The sequence below is a fragment of the Anopheles arabiensis genome, chromosome 3 (assembly GCF_016920715.1).
Source record: "Anopheles arabiensis isolate DONGOLA chromosome 3, AaraD3, whole genome shotgun sequence".
Lineage (NCBI taxonomy): Eukaryota > Metazoa > Arthropoda > Insecta > Diptera > Culicidae > Anopheles > Anopheles arabiensis.
Genome location: NC_053518.1, coordinates 77,918,936 through 77,934,629, shown reverse-complemented (window position 1 = coordinate 77,934,629; position 15,694 = coordinate 77,918,936). Strand labels below are relative to the sequence as shown.

General features: G+C 49.6%; 3 protein-coding genes across 5 annotated transcripts in view; 2 read left to right on the top strand and 1 right to left on the bottom strand.

The window, feature by feature from the left end:
* The first annotated feature begins 1,048 nt into the window (after positions 1 to 1,048).
* On the top strand, positions 1,049 to 10,060 carry LOC120900426 (AT-rich interactive domain-containing protein 1B). The gene is made up of 3 exons (XM_040307401.1): positions 1,049 to 1,947; positions 4,550 to 8,146; positions 8,960 to 10,060. Exons 1-3 carry the CDS (start codon positions 1,729 to 1,731, stop codon positions 9,059 to 9,061), a joined length of 3,918 nt encoding a protein of 1,305 aa, XP_040163335.1. The 5' UTR covers positions 1,049 to 1,728; the 3' UTR covers positions 9,062 to 10,060.
* LOC120900427 (protein Cep89 homolog) lies at positions 10,043 to 14,024 on the bottom strand. 2 transcript variants are annotated; one of them, XM_040307402.1, is made up of 5 exons: positions 13,776 to 14,024; positions 12,125 to 13,283; positions 11,926 to 12,055; positions 10,817 to 10,984; positions 10,043 to 10,751 (listed from the first exon to the last, which is right to left on the bottom strand). In XM_040307402.1, the coding sequence occupies exons 2-5, from the start codon at positions 13,236 to 13,238 to the stop codon at positions 10,436 to 10,438; spliced, it is 1,728 nt and encodes a 575-aa protein (XP_040163336.1). In that variant the 5' UTR covers positions 13,239 to 13,283; positions 13,776 to 14,024; the 3' UTR covers positions 10,043 to 10,435. The 2 variants fall into 2 exon arrangements, with proteins under 2 accessions (XP_040163336.1, XP_040163337.1); XM_040307403.1 differs by lacking the exon at positions 13,776 to 14,024 and having other exon boundaries at positions 12,125 to 13,619.
* Positions 14,025 to 15,186: 1,162 nt separating this feature from the next.
* The window catches only part of LOC120902649 (dystonin), a 203,053-nt gene continuing 202,545 nt past the window's right edge, over positions 15,187 to 15,694 (top strand). Inside the window, exon 1 of one of the 2 annotated variants that reach the window (XM_040311572.1) lies at positions 15,187 to 15,447. The gene's annotated coding sequence lies outside the window, so the exon portion shown is untranslated. The remainder of the gene's footprint in view (positions 15,448 to 15,694) is intronic. The other variant, XM_040311573.1, reaches the window with a different exon arrangement.

Genomic DNA, 15,694 nt, shown 5'->3' with positions numbered 1-15,694 from the left:
TCTATACCTGTCTCTGTATTTTTTATGTACCATGTGTAGAAATGTTGCCACGCCATGTTCATAGATTCGGACCGTTATAGATCAGATGTCATAGAATCAACGTAAAGTTGAATGCCTCATATTTTTACTACTCCTCTGCACCTGCGGCATCTTGAATAGTTCCTTGAACATTAGTTCGATATCCTAAACATCTCGAATAACCATGCCTAAATATAAAAAAGGCTTGAAGCTTATGAAGGCCCCTGAAACTCGTGGTCAATCTTTATTCCTTAGCAAAATGACCACATTGCTTACCAATCATATGCAATATGGTGTTTAAATCAAATATTTTGTATTATTAGTAATTTTTGTTTCTTCGTGTGTGTGCTTTAATTATCTTAAGTTTAGAACATCAGTTCTAAAAAATAATATAACGGTTTTGCTAAGTGGTTTTGTGTTTTGATGGTGATGAACTGAATAAAAAGCATTCAAGCACCCGCTGCAAAGAAGCACTGCCTTTACTAGAAAAAATTCTCAGCTCCGCTATCTGATCTGAAAAGAGTTATCTGGAAGTGAAGTGGACGCGCCGGCTTTTTTCGAATTTTGTATGACCGCGAAAGCAAAGAAGCAACAGCCTTTACTAGAATTTTATTATAGAGATGTGAACAATAATTATTTCAGAATATTCATATGCAAAAATGAAAAAGAAAGGCAACAAAAACACACTTCAAGTGCCGCAGATCCAGTGCCACAAAACAATTACATCATATTGCATACCTGCAGGCGTTCAGTGCGTATCACAGTGCATACTTTCGGGCGTTTATGAAGGTCATGCCATTGCTAGCCGCATGAAGGCATTTACGCATTAGTTTTTGAAAAACGTTCCAAAATAAGGAACCTTTGGTTAATTGTAAATTAAATCAATCAAATCAATGATTGCCTTTTGTAATCAAAATATTTAAAAATATCCACCCCAGGGCAAGGATTGTCACAGTTGCTGTCCCATGTACTCACCTCGCTTCGTTCGGCATTTGACAGCTACCGCGGTTTTTGACAGCTCAGTGCGAAGTTTTGCGTCCGCCAACCAGCCACCACCAGTCGGGTCGCTCGCTGTGGTTTTTTATCATCGGTGCAGATTTCACAAACTCTTCTCGAAACTCACACACATACGGTCGACCGGACCCGGACGAGTAGTAAATCGAATCGGAAAACCTCCTCCCAACAGGAGACGTGTCCCGGCGGTTGTGTGTTGCCGCGTTGTTCCCCTCCTCCCCCATCAGTCCCGTTTGTCCGACCGGAACGGGCACGGGGTGTGTGGAGGCTTCCCTGCACGGCGTGTAGAAAAAAAGGATTGTGTACTCTGGTGTGTCGTCGCACACGCGTAACGAATAGCAGAACCACGGAGCGGAGCTCATACGCCGCAGCAGGTGTTTTGTGGGTGTGGAATTGCGGGAGGGGGCGTGATTTGTTGGTGAAAAGTGTGTTTTGTTCTGTGTTGTCACAGTGTGTGTGTGTGTGGGTGTGGGTGAGGTGAAAGAAGGGAAAGAAAGCACCGGCTGCATTCCGTTCCCGGGATCCGGCGGTACACGGCAGAGTGCCTTGGAGAGTGCTGTGGACGTGGGTTGCAGTAGGGTGCGGTAACGAGCCGTCGTCCTACGCAGCAAAGGAAAAGCTGCACGCTCATCGGCAGACACACACACTGCGAACGCGAATCGACACACACACACACGATCCCAGGTCGGCAGAGAAATGTCGGAGAAAGCAGCAGTCGTCACAGCAGCAGCAGCCGCGGCCGTTCCGGCACCGCTACCGCCAGCTCCGGTAGTGCCAGCTCCGGCTCCGGCAGCAGCAGCAGCAGCAGCGGCACCAGCAGCAGGAGCAGCAGCAGCAACAACAACAACAACAACCACACCGCCAGCTCAACAGAAGTTATCGGAATCGGATGATTTTACCGACAATTCGGCAGAAGTAAGTTTCCACACGTACATTTCCGGACTGGACTGGGCCTTGCGGGAAGGAAGGAGAACGGCAAGCAGAGGAACGCAGGCGAAAGCAACCACATGTGTCTGCCAAAGGGCAGATTGCACAACAGTATATAAACAAACTTGACCTTTTTTCTTCCACCCCCTGTTTGTTTCTTCGTACGCAGTAGGGTGCGCGGAACTGCAAGCTTTGCAATTTGGACCTATGTCGCGTGGCCCCTCCAGTGGAATGGGGGAGAGGCAGTTTTTTAGGGTGGCAAACAGCATGCGTGTGGATTGCGAGCATTCAAGCGTCCCAGCGAAGCATCTCACTAGCAAGAGAAGAAGGGGAGCTAAAGGAGCAATGAGCCAATTGCCCCATCCCCTAGGCTCCTCCAATAGTACGCAGGGTTGCATGCTTTAGGCACATCCAGCACGATCTGTGTGCACAGTGATGGCATCTTTTGGTTTTTCCTTCGCTACCACGTGTAACGTTGCTTGGTTCCGGGCTAGTAGTAGTAGTCGATATATCCCCCTTTCTAAGCTTCTTTTTTTCTGTGATTTATTACAGCAACGTGTGCGGACAGCAGTGTTGTGGCGCAGCGTATAAAAATTCTTCTTTACCGTTTGACTGAGGCGCTGCATTTATTGGGATAATCACACGCCGCGCACGCTTTGATCGGCTTTTTGGGGGGCGATAGGGCGAAATTGGAAAACGTTCAGTCAGCTACAGCCCCGCATCGGCCGGTGACGCCGCGTGGCTGGAAAGCGGAATGAATTGCCGGTTGTTAACCGCCAGCAGAGTGCGGGGGGGTTATTAATTCGATTTGGCACCCGGCAACGCGAGATGTGGTTTGTCCAAGCACCGGTAAATTGGGAGAAGAAAAAAAAAATAAAGAGAGACATATCGCCACCTTTGTTACCTCGCTCTAACGGCCAACACGCACACACACATGCTGCGGGGAAGGTGAAAATACCAAAATTTCTCCTACATACACTGGCGGCTATACTCCCCTGTTGGTAAGAGCAAAAAGCGTCGCCATTGTTTTTGCAACGCCTACTGCTGCTGCTGCTTCTGCTCCCTGTTTCCCGTACATTGGCAAGATGTGCGATTTCGTGCACTGGCTGCACAAATGGCTGGAGCGATTTTTCTTGCGTGAAAATTGATATGCAGCAGCCGTAGCCGCCGCTGTAACGGGGCAGCGCAACGGGCCTAACTCCGCGAGTGAAAGGCAATCGAAACAGAGAGAAGGAGAATGTGTGAGAGAGAGAGGATACACTGCTCTGGTAGAGATTGCAGCCGGTGCCCGATGCGTTTACATGCTTGAATGGTAAATTCAACAGCCCCGTTTTGGTGTGATGATGATGATGATGATGATGGTTACTGTTTGGTTAATCGGAGAGAAATGATGATCGCCTACCCACACCCCCTGCTTTGCACTATCAATCGATCACCACATTGTTCAAATACGTTTCGGTAGAAGAGAGTGCATGCTCATGATCATCATCATCATCGGTCGGCTCGGATGGTGTTGATCCAAGTCGCCGATCGCAACGCTTGCCTGCGCTTTTCTTCCCGCACCTCTGGCCGCGTGTTTGCGCCGGCGCTAACGATTCCGGCACGCATTCCGGGAAACCATGCGCCGGCGAATAGGTTTGCCAATTAGGTTACCTCGTTTTTTTCTTTTTTTTTTGGGTTTTCATCTTATTTCCCTTTTCCATTTCGGAAAGGAAAGCCCACACAACAGGGGGGAGACTTTTCTTTCGTTTTAGCGATGGAAGGTTTGCGAGGGGGGAAGGGCGGTTTTAATGTTTTTTTTTTTTCGGCCAGACTAAAGCGAAACGGTAATTTTGGTTTAGCAAAGACATTGAGGCGTGATATTTTTTTTGTGTATCTGGGAAAACGGATGAAAACATATCGATAAACGGCATGAAAGGCATGTAAAAACAATGTTTCATATTAATTAAGGGGTTGAACTCTTTTGCTTTTCAATTTTGCCTTCTGCAAAGACTTGTGTAAACGAAGGCAATACGTTTGGGTAACGTTGTAACCAATTTACAGGGTTTTCTAAGTCAGTTTTGAATACATTTCAAAACAAAATTCCACATCGATCTGACATTTCATTTCCAACAAACTAATTTTGATTTCTTCAGCATGATTTTCAACACTTTAACGGGCTGCTGCCATAGTTTTTTCGCCTTTGCCTGTATGTGGAATACAGGGTTTTCCAAGTCACTTTCGAATGTACACATAATTATTCACCCGCCTCCAAGATGTTTTTCAACAGTTGTCAAATTGTGTATTTGCATCAAAATAAAATTTACGTTTTTACACATGATTTTCAACACATCACAAAGAACCGTCACACTCAATCCAGCTTGAGATGTGTTGAAAATCATGCTGAGGAAGTTAAAAATTACTATGATGGAAATGAAATTTCAAATGGGAAACTAACTTGGAAAACCCTGTATGATCATGTGTGAAGGAACACGCAGATACATACATGCTGTTGAAATCTAATTTATTGTATTGTCTATGAAATTTGCTAGACAACAATCTGTAATAAAATCGTCACTAATTTAAAAATTATACAAAATCCCCCTTCCAGAACACAAAGGAAGCCAATCAGGAGGACACTTCGCAGCAGAGCGGTCTGGCGACGGTCGAGTCCGAGTACGATACTGCCTCCGATTCGCCGTCGGACGGCGGCGAGGAGGAAGATGAAGAGGACGATTACGAGGAGGAGGAAAGCGGTGGCGAGGAAGAGGAGGACGAAGAGGATGACGACGGTACGGAGGAGGACGACGAGGACGACGGTACCGAGGAGGAGGAGGAAGACGAGGAGGACGACGATGATGTGATCGAGGTGCACGAGCGGCAGAGCGGCGATGGGCAGGAGCAGGACGCGGAAAGCCGCCGCAAGGTGGACGACGACGAGGACCGCAGCAACCCGCAGTACATCCCGAAGAAGGGCACGTTCTACGAGCACGACGACCGGACGGCCGAGGACGATCTGGACGATTCGGGGGTGGACGGGGACGAGCAGCGGGCGAAGCGGAACGAGGACGGGCTCGGTGAAGGCGATTCGCACGGTGGCGGCGGTGGTGGTGGAGGCGGTGGCGGCGGCGGCGGAGGCGGTGAGCTCGGAGCGCCAGGAATGTACGGGGGCGAGCGGCGCGGTTCGGAGAAGGGCGGCGGTGGCGGTACCGGTGGCGGAGCCGGAGCGAAGGGAGCCAAGAAGTGGCAGGCATCGGCCGACCGGTGGACGCACGACCGGTTCGACGAGAGCGAGCAGGCCCCGAAATCGCAGGCTGAGCTGGTGTTCGCGTACGGGTACGACATCCGGAGCGAGGATGGGCCGCCGAAGGCGCGCAGGAAGCGCCGGTACGCCCGTGGCCCGAACCGGTACACGCGCAACTGGGAGGACGAGGACGCGTACCAGAAGTCGTCCGGAGCGGAGCACCACCAGCGGCACAAGAAGCTGCCGCGGCCGGAGGAGTTCCCCGAGCTGGCGGGCGGCGCCAACGGGAAAAGTGGTCGGGCGACGGGCCGGGGCCGCCGGGAAGGCCCGCCGAAGGGTGGAGACGGGCAGCGAAGGCAGTCCGGCGGGACGGAGGGTGGTGTTGCTGCTGGTGGTCGTGCGAAGTCGTCCGATGTGCGGCGGGCGGGTGGCACCGGGCCGGACCGCTCGATGGGCCGTTCGGAGCGGGTACGGTCGGGCGATTGGGCTGCGAGTGCGGCCAGTGGCGATCGTGACCGGGAGCAGGATCAGCGTGCCGGCGATTGGGAGCAGCGGCCCGAGTACGGAGGCGGCAATGGGCGGTATCGCAACGAGGAGCGCGGCGCGCGCAACAATTATCACAACAAGGAGAACAAGCTCGCCGGCAGCGGCGGGCGAAATAGTAAGGAGAAGGAGTACAAGGTGATGAGCTCGCTGCAGTACAAGGGTCAGGCGAGAAACAAAAATGGCGAAGCAGGAGGAGCTGGAACGGGTGGCAGTGGGGTTGCACCGATGGGAGCTGGAGCTGGGGCAGGATCGGGACAACCGGGTGGTAGTCCGGGACTGGCTACTGCCGCCGCCGCTCCGATGATGCACAGCAGCAGTGCCGGTGCGCTGTCCGGCAGCAGCAATAGCAACAAGATGAACAACCATGGCCCAGTGCAACAGCAGCAGCAACAGCAGCAGCATGGAAACAGCACCAGCCCCGGAGGTGAACGCATCCACCACGCGGACCCGAACCATCAGAGCAGAATGATGAACGTGGTGACGACATCGGCTTCGCTGGGTTCGGTGCCATCGGCCGGGGTGCAGCAACAGCACTACGGCATTCATGGCCAAATGGCGCAGCATCCTCATCAGCAGCAGCAGCAACCGTCCCAACCGCCTCAGAAGATGAAACAGGGCTACCTAGAGGAGGACCATTCGAAGTATGTACCTCTGTACGCGGGATCAGCGCCGATGCAACAGGCAAACGCAGCCGGTGGGCAGCTTCCGATGAGTCAGCGATCTCAAATCTCACCCCGCGCAATAGTGGCACAGCCCGCACCGCCGACCGAGCAGGTGTCGTCCGAGCGCATGCAGCTGGAGTACCAAGCGATGCCGCAAGGGTACGGTGGCCAGCAGCGACCGTTGACAGTTCAGCAGCAGCAGCAGCAGGTTGCTAATCAAATGCAACATCAGCAGCAGATGCTGCCGGCGGAGGTTCCTCGTGCGACGAAACGATACTCGACACAGCGGCAGCGATCCGCGATGGAAAGTGCGGCCAACGTTAATGCGATGCAAGTGCAGCAGCAGCAGCAGCAACAGCAGGTGCAACAGCAGCAGCAACAGCAAGCGGCCGCTGCGGCAGCAGCGGCAGCAGCAGCCGCCTCCATGCACGAGCAGCGCCAGCTGATGCAACAGCACCAGGAGCAGATGCTGCGGCATCAGCACGAACAACAGCTCAACAAGCAGAAGCAGCAGCAGCAGGTGTACGCCCAGCAACAGCTGCCCCAGAGCGGACCGGCACCCGGTGGGCTGCCCATGACGCTGCAGCCCGCCGAGTATCACGTGGCCGTCGGCAAAACGCATCAGCAACCGCCTCCGCCGCCCCAGGGAGCTCCGGGTGGTCAAAGCGCACCGGTCCAGTACCACCAGACGGCGGCCCTCTACTACGCGCCCGCGCCGGGTGGTGCTGGTGGACCGGCACCGGGCGAGTACGTCACCGCGGCCGCTCCCGGCGGTCAGCCGCAGCAGCAGCAGGCGCCACCACCGCCGCAACAGCAACCGTCCCAGGCGCCACCACCCCCGCAAGCCCAGTATGCACCGCCCCCGTACGCAGCGCAAGGACCGCCGCCGCAACCGCCCCAGTCCGCCCCGTACCTGGCGGGTCCCGTGCCCGCCCCCAGTGCCTACTTGCCAGCGCCACAACCTGCCAGCGTGCCGCAGCCCGGCCCGCAGCCGCCCACGGGCGTCGTGCCGGGCGGTGGTGCACCGCCCCCGCCGATGAACTTTGTGCCGGCGCTCGGGCCACCGCCGAGCGGGGCCGCACCGGGCGTTAGCCCGGCCCAGTACCCGACCGCCTACGCCGCCAGCTTCCAGACCGGGTACGCGCCGGCCGTCGGTGTCGTGCCGCAGCCCGTGCCCGGTGGCCCACCGCCATCGGCCGTCGTCGCCGGTCCGCCCACCGGAGGCCCCGGTGGACCACCCCCGCCGACCGCGCTGTACCAACCGTCCGGTGGCATCACGTACTACGCACCTCAAACGCAAGCGCAAGCACCCCGCCCACTGCCCACCGGTCGAAGGCCGACCGCCGCTATACCGATTCTGGCCCCGCCGGATCGTAAACCGGCCGGAGCCGCCACCACGCCCGCCAGCGCGAGTGCGGCGAACAAATCGATCGGGGCAACCAACCGCTCCACCGGGGACGAATCGACGGCAGCGAATGCTGCCGAGGGCGGGGCGGAGGGAGCCGGCGGCTCTGCGCCGGCTGACAGTGGCGAAAACATCGACCACATCCTGGACAACATGTTCGTGCAGCGCCCCCAGTATCAGCCACCGTCGCGCAAGAGTCCGTCGCCCGCGCTGGCAACAACTGCAGCCACCGCCGCCGCCACCGCTACGCCTCAGCAAGCGCCGGGCGGTAACGAAACGCCCAACGGGGCCGTGGACGCAGCAGGCACCGAGGGACAGGAGCCGATGGATAAAATTGGAGAGTCTGTTAAGGTAAGGTTGGAGATGAGATATTGCCTCAGGGTTTTCAGGTCATTTTCGAATGGACACATAATTATTCATCCCCCTTCAAGATGTTTTTCAACAGGTGTCAAATGGTGTATTTGCTTCAAAATGAAATTTCAGCTTTAAAGGCACATCGGGGTACATAGTCCGTACTTGGTAGTGTAATTTAGATTTTCACTAGCGCATCTAGCGACGGCTAGTGGAAGCTTTTTTTAATTATTGAGGGAATGCCCATGCCGGATCTCAAATTAAAGTGTAATTTTCACCGTTTTTCGATGCGAAAATGGATGCAATGAGTGCAGAACATGTGTGTTTAACTTTTACAAAACTTTTACAGTCCAGTTTAAATAAAAACATGGAAAAATAACATATTTCCTGGAGCGGTTCCAAATTGTTTGACAAAATGCTTCAGTCAGCCGCCGCAAGATGCGATAGTGAAAATCTAAATTACTCCATGAAATAATGTTATTTTTCCATGTTTTTTTTACATATACTGGACTGTAAAAGCTTTGTAATTGACAGATAAATATGTTGTGCAAGTATTTCAGCCATTTTCGCATCAGCAAAACGGTGAAAAACTACTTAAATTTGAGATCCGGCATGATCATTCCCTCAATGACCAAAAAAAAAGCTTCCACCAGCGGCCGCCAGATGCCCTAGTGAAAATCTAAATTACACTAGCGAGTACAGACAATGTATCCCGGCCTTTACATTCGAAACTGACTTGGAAAACCCCTGTATCGCTTGCATTTTCACTTTACGCTATGACGCTAATGTTCTCGGTCGTTTTTTTTGTTGCAGAAAATGTCCATCCAAGACACGGATAAACTGTCCATCGCCGGTGGTGTGCCAGCAGTAGAGGCCAAAGAGGTTGCGGCCGGTGTGAGCGAAGCGGTTGAATGACGCTACTAAAAGCTAGCGTGTTGATCGTGGAGTAGTAGTAGCGCCGCTGCTTGCAATATAGGCTTACGTTTGGTCATCCCTGGGAACGCACCCAGGGAGGAGCCATTGTAATGATTGTCTGTTCAGAGTGTTGTGTAGTAGCAGAGTACTACTTCGTTTAGGTTTGTTTTTGTGCTACTCTCGCGAGAGAAAGAGAGAGAGAGAGAAGGTAGGTGTATCGTTTTTTGACTATTTTTCCCAGTAACACTAGGAAACATCAACAACGATCGACTGTGTGATTTGAGCAGTAGTAGTTGTGTTGTGCACTCACGGCTTCACGCGCCTGTACACGTGATTCATACCGAATTGAATTGATTTGTCGAACTACAAATTGAAGTGGAAGAAGTGGGTACGAGAAGTAGAAATGTAACTTTCAGGAGCTCTTTTGGTTTTTTGTTTGTTTGTTTGTCCCTCCTCGCCAAGTAGAAAAGATTTAGTGATATTTACATCAAACTACATTTATCTTCCTCTCTTGCGCAACCCTGACTAACCTAGAATTGGGCAAATGGGCATCTAATCAGTGTGTGCGTGTAGTTGCTGTGTGTGAGTAATACAACCTACAAAAAAGGAGGGACATTTAGAGCAGCTTCAGGCATAACAAGAGAAAAGGCGCGCGCGCGTACGTCCAGTCCAACGACAGAATACACGAGCTATTAATTATGTAAGAAAAACCTGTGTGTACAGCAGAACAGATTAAAAACAAAAAATAGATGCATCCCTGCACCGCAACAGTCACAAAAATCGAACAGATTTAGCCTGCAGCAAGAAGGCGGAAATAATCACCGGAATCACGTGCTCCACCATCACCAACACACAGCTGCACTTTTTTCTCTCTAATTTTACCCTTCGATTCCTTTCACGTCATCAAAACCAAGCAATACGATTTCACGAAGCAGAACAAAAAAGCACCGTCTATAGCCAATAAGAATCACAGCGAAGGTGTGAAAGAGGCAAAAAAAATCTAATTGTATTTATATATTGATTACGAAGAAGAACAAAACAAACCGGTTAGAACGAGCGCAAAACGGATTTCGCATGAGTTTTTGCAGCGTAGTGTTTAGGAGCAACGATAAAAAAGAAAGAAAGAGCGAGAAAAAAAATGTATGAAGCAATGAAAAACATATGAAGTCATTATCTAAGAATGAAATAAAAAAGAAAGTATAATCTATCAAAAGTGCCCAACTATATCCTGAAAACGGCCCGTAAAATTGATTGTAAATCTGGCTGAATCAAGCGAACATAATATGCTTTGTACAGTTTTCTCTATATTTTGTTTTGTTTTCTGTTTTTTTTCAGAAACATTGAGCGATTGACTAATGGATTTGCATCGTCCGCTCAACTGTGGCGCTGAAATTGGGCCTTATCTGCTAGAATCTTACGTAGCGTATCCTCCCGCTGGCGCAGTCGACGCTGCAGCTGCTCCTGCTCGGCCTGGAAGCGTTGCTGCTGCGCCTGGAGCTGCCGGTCGCGCTGCTGCAGCTGGTCCTGCAGTGCGCGAATGTTGCGCCAGCAGTCGGCCAGCTGATCTTTGCGCTGTTCCGAACCCTTGCCCCAGCTGATCATGGTTTTGAGGCGCTGCTTCAGTATTTCCTTCGATTGTCTGGTGCGCTCGAGCGTTTGCTTCAGCGTAGTGTTCTTTCCCATAAGGATTCTGCGGTGTACGGGTATCATTAGCATTTAAACAAACCACAAATACTCCTCCCGTAAGATATTTACTCATTGATTTCTTTCTGCCGCTCGAAGATGCCCTGCTGCTGCCGGTGGTCCTGGCGAAGCTGCTCAAGGTCGGCCGTCCGCTGGCGAAGCTCGGTCCGCAGGGATTCCACCTCCGTTGCCGTACGGGCACGTTCCTCGCTGTGCTGGTGTCGAAGTTCCTCCAGAAGTCTGGCAAGTGAATGAAATGTATTAGAACAGCAATGTGCAAGGTTTTCCAAGTCATATTTGAATGTGCACATCATTATTCACCGTCTATACGATGATTTTCAAGAGCTGTCATACATTGTCTCCGCATCACAATAAAGTTTCAGTTCTTACCAGTGCTGCAAAATGTCACTGTCAATGTCATAAAAACATTCTGACTGAAACAAAATACATGTCAGCGTCACGTACTCAATATTGATAATCAAAGGTGATACTATGATCAGAGGTGATCAGAGTTGATAGAAAATGTCGTGATCATGTGAGTGACCAAGAGTTGGATGCTACAAAAAATGTCACCAAGCATGTGATTGGTCCCCCAACTGTTTGAGTCTCACCTTTGATCATCTCAGTTGTGTACGTGAGCTGACCTTTGTTTCAGTCATGTGTATTTGTGACTGAAACAGTGGCATTTGGAAGCACTGTTCACAGCCAGAAAAAATTCATGATTATGCTTGCGCAGGCATTCCGCTCAGCTGTTCAGTCAGATTATCGGGTTTGACTCAAGCACTCGCACGTCGCATTCGGCATGTCATGACGCACTTTCATTGAGTATCAGCTAACATCAAGCTACCGCGGATATGTTCACTGTTTTCGTTGGTGAAGTCAGTGATGATCATCACTGATGATCATGACATGATCACAAATCTCGTAATGATCATGACATTTTGCAGCACTGGTTCTTACACATGACTTTCAACTTGATCACAAAGAACTGTCAAACTTAATCCAACTTGCAGCGTGTTGAAAATCATATAGAAGAACTGAACCATTATTGTGATGTAAATACAACATTTGACAGCTGTTGAAAAACATATCGCAAGCAATGAAAAATGTAGTTAACATTCTAAATTGACTCGGACAACCCTGTAAAGCATTACGTGTAGAAGCTTAATCAGTGCACATACTTTTGGCATTCCTTCAAACTATTCGCGACAACTTCTGGATTTTGGTTCAGATTGCGCAGTGAGGTCAGCTCCCCTTTCGCGCGTGAGTAAGCTTCCTGCAGGCGCTCAATGTCTAGATTTTGGGCTTGTACTGGTTGAAATAAAATCATGCATTATTGTATGAGCGTTTTTCCGATTGCAGGCAGGAAACAGTTCGTACCTTTCTGTTCGTAACATTTTAGCACCTCCACCAGCTTTTCCTTCGCCAGATCGGCCCGCTTCCCCTGCACCTCCGCCTTGCTCCGCAGCACATCAACCTGCGCCTGCAGGCGTGCCTTTTCCGACGTCCATCCGCTCTGGCCGGCCCGTACCTCTTCCGCCATCTTCTGCAGTGCTTCGTTTTCCTCCAGCACCTTCTTCAGCTTACCGGTGAAACTGGCCAGCTCCGATTCGTACCGCTGCACCAGTGTCGTCTTCTCGGCGATCGTTTCCTCGTACGCGTTCAGCAGCGGTCCGAGCGTGTGCGAATTCACCGGCCCCCAGTTCAGATTGTCCTTCGCTCCCCCGTACGTGCTGTCGACAAAGTCGAGCCGGGGTATGTCGGTCCTGCCCTCGCGGATCGTGTCCTGATACCGTTCGATCTGTACATTTAGCCGGTACACGAGTATCTTCATCATTTTGACATCGTTCCGTAGATCGGCATTTTCTTTTGTCAGTAGGCTTCGTTCCGCTTCAAAGCCGGCGCAACTGTCGCAGCTTTTCGCCTGAATGGCTTCGAGCGTGCGCAGGCTCTGCACCGCCTGCTGGTACTCCTTCTGCAGCTTTTCGTGCTCCACCGCGAACTGATTGTTGCACTCAAACACGGCCGTCAGCTTCTTGATCAACTTGGCTATCTGTTGGTCCTTCAGCTGGAGAAGCTTTTCCGCCTGGCGATGATGATGATGATGGTGTGAAGGGGCAATTGTGTCGTGCGATTTGGTAATCGCATCCTCTTCTGTGTCCGATTCGGAACCGACACCGGCCACAGCCGTTAGATCGTCCACACTTTTGCTACGACCGACGATCGCACCGGAATAGGTTAGAGCTGTACCTTGAGGTGATGCTCTTGGTTTGCGGCGTGTGTGCGTCTTGCGCTTGTGGAACCGTGTCTTGCCGGGAATGGGTGGGTCAGGATCGCGCGGGATGCTATCGGCCGGTATGCGATAGAAGTCACCCATCTCCGAATCGGTCCGGGCGACGGAAGACGACGCAAGATCGGAACGGTCGGCAAAGAGCTGTGAGATGATACGAAACACGGGCTCTACGTTGTGACGCTTCGGCAGTCGGGAGCACATGATCGAGTGGTTGGACTCATTTTGGGGAGTAACATTTGAAAGTTTCTGAAACGAAGAGAAATTTAGAGGAAATTCATTTTACAAAGAATATGTGGAACGGTCCTGGGAATTGAGTTTTTGAAGAAGAAAAAAAGTTTAATGACGATGACCCAGGTTGTAAATGTACAAAACGTGTCATTTGTGGGTTATGCTGTAATGCAGTTTCCAAGCAAAATGTCAATTCAAAAATAAACAAATAAATCACTCCAGCTCATTATCCTTGACCTACTAGGCGAACCCAGGCATGGATGACAAACGTTTACAATTATTTGAGCTCGACCTTTGCAGCTAAACTATTGGGATTTGTTACGAAATTCCCAAATCTTTTAATCAATTCTTTGTTCTAGTTCTACAACAACGAAAAGGATACGCGCCTAGTGCCGTTTCAAATTTATTACCCAACTTCTGTACATTCCGCCGAAACTGGGTCGCATTGGTGTGAGTGACCACTTACACAAACCCCATTAAAAAAAGAAGGGAAAAGCAGCTGGAACTTACCCCACGCTAGCTGGTGTCACCCCCGTGCAATAAGTTATTACTTCACTGCTTCATCTGCACCCAACAAAACGATGGATCTGTACACGGGATAGCAAGTAAATTAAACACTTTTCCTACAGCGCACTGTAACACATCTGATGCTAAATAACTTTACAAAGACGGTGAGTCTAACCCCGATCGACGGGGGTGCATGTTTCATTGAAGAAAATGGGCGGAAAACTGTTCATCGTCGTACGAAATTTCGGTTAGTTACAAATGTCACGAGCAAATAAACAAACGCGCGCGCCGTTGCGATGGGGGAGAGTAAACAAACGCAGTGGAGAGAGAGCGAGCGAGAAACTAAACGAGAGCATGAGAGTGGATTCTTTTTCGAAAATGATTTTTTTTAATTTGTCGCGGATATTCTGGATAAATTTGGTTAAATTCAATAAAATCGAATTAAGACTGATTTTGTTGGTGATTTAAATGTTCACATATATTATATAAACATATTTCATTGTTTTTACAGTTTTAATAGTATCCTATGATAGCAATGTTTGTAGATATTGTTTAGTTTTAATTTAATTTAAAACAAAAATACATACGTTGCAGTGTGTATAAATAGAGTATATAAAAAAATCTTACTCAATAATATATTGTGTTTTACAAAAATAAACAAAAACAAAAACAATTGGATTCAGTTTAGGATATTTTTTCAGATTTTTTAATAAGGTTAATTTCATAATATCGTGAAAAGTCTTGAACATAAAAAGGTTAAAATCAAACGAAAGGATAAACCACACATAAAAACAACAACGAATAAGTAAGTAAGTAAAAAACAACAAAAAATGATAAAAAGAAGAAACAAGATAATCAAAATAGACAAGAGATATAAGCATCACCATCAGTAGCAGTATTTTAAGAGAGCGTTAAAAAATTTGCTAAGTGTAAATCAGTTGAGAAAAAAAAATATCCAAAACCTTGCAAAATGAACGAAAAAGACAGCATTCCACACAAATTAAAAATACATTACTCAAGAGAGGATAATAAATACGCATTGCAGCTATTACAAAAAAATAAAAATAAATAAAAAAACACAGAACAAAAACAAAGCAAACCCAACCAATTCATCAGTCCCATTAGCGCATTTTCGAAAACCGCTTATCTGACCACTGTTTGACGGTGGGAAAGCGCACACGCTCTCGCTCGACTGTGCAGTTCGGCGAACTTCGGTTGCTTGCGTTGTTGTTTTTGCTCTCTTCTCTTCTGCCTGCTGTGTTTTGTTCTACAAAGAGCGCACTACCACCACTTGCCCGTTGACGGCAAAGCTGACACGCACACAAGCTCATCCACCCAACGCAAGCGGTTCACAGGCTCTGATAGTGAGTATTGCTGCTGCTGCTGCTGCTCCGGCAGTGTGTGCGAGATACAAACACGCGCCCGCCGTTCATTGTACTCCCCACAACCATACGCTACGGGTGAGGAGGAAAACACCTTCCAGTAAAAATTGATAAACGGGAAGTGAAAACACAACAATTGGCATATTAGCAAAAGGTGACACAATTAAAACAACATCACATCTTTATTGGGTCGTGTGTGTGTGTGTGTGCGTGTGTGGAGGAATAGAGCCGCCACGAAACACCCGTAACCCGCGATAGCACAGATAGCACGTGTGTGTGGAGCAAAAAGAAAGGTAATTAGATCGATTGATAAGAGTTTGCTGCTGCTACTACTGCCGCTGTGGTTACTGTCCTTATTACAGTGGAGGAACATTGAACAGTGTGTCTTCGTTGTGGCTGCTTTTCGGTGGAATGAAAACGGTGAACCAGCTTGCACCAGAATCGGTACCGGGAAACGTGTGAAACCGTTTTTTGTTCTATTGGTACGAATCGGCGGCCCCTGCTCCTGCTGTATAAATGTGTGTGTGTGCATTCTTGGAA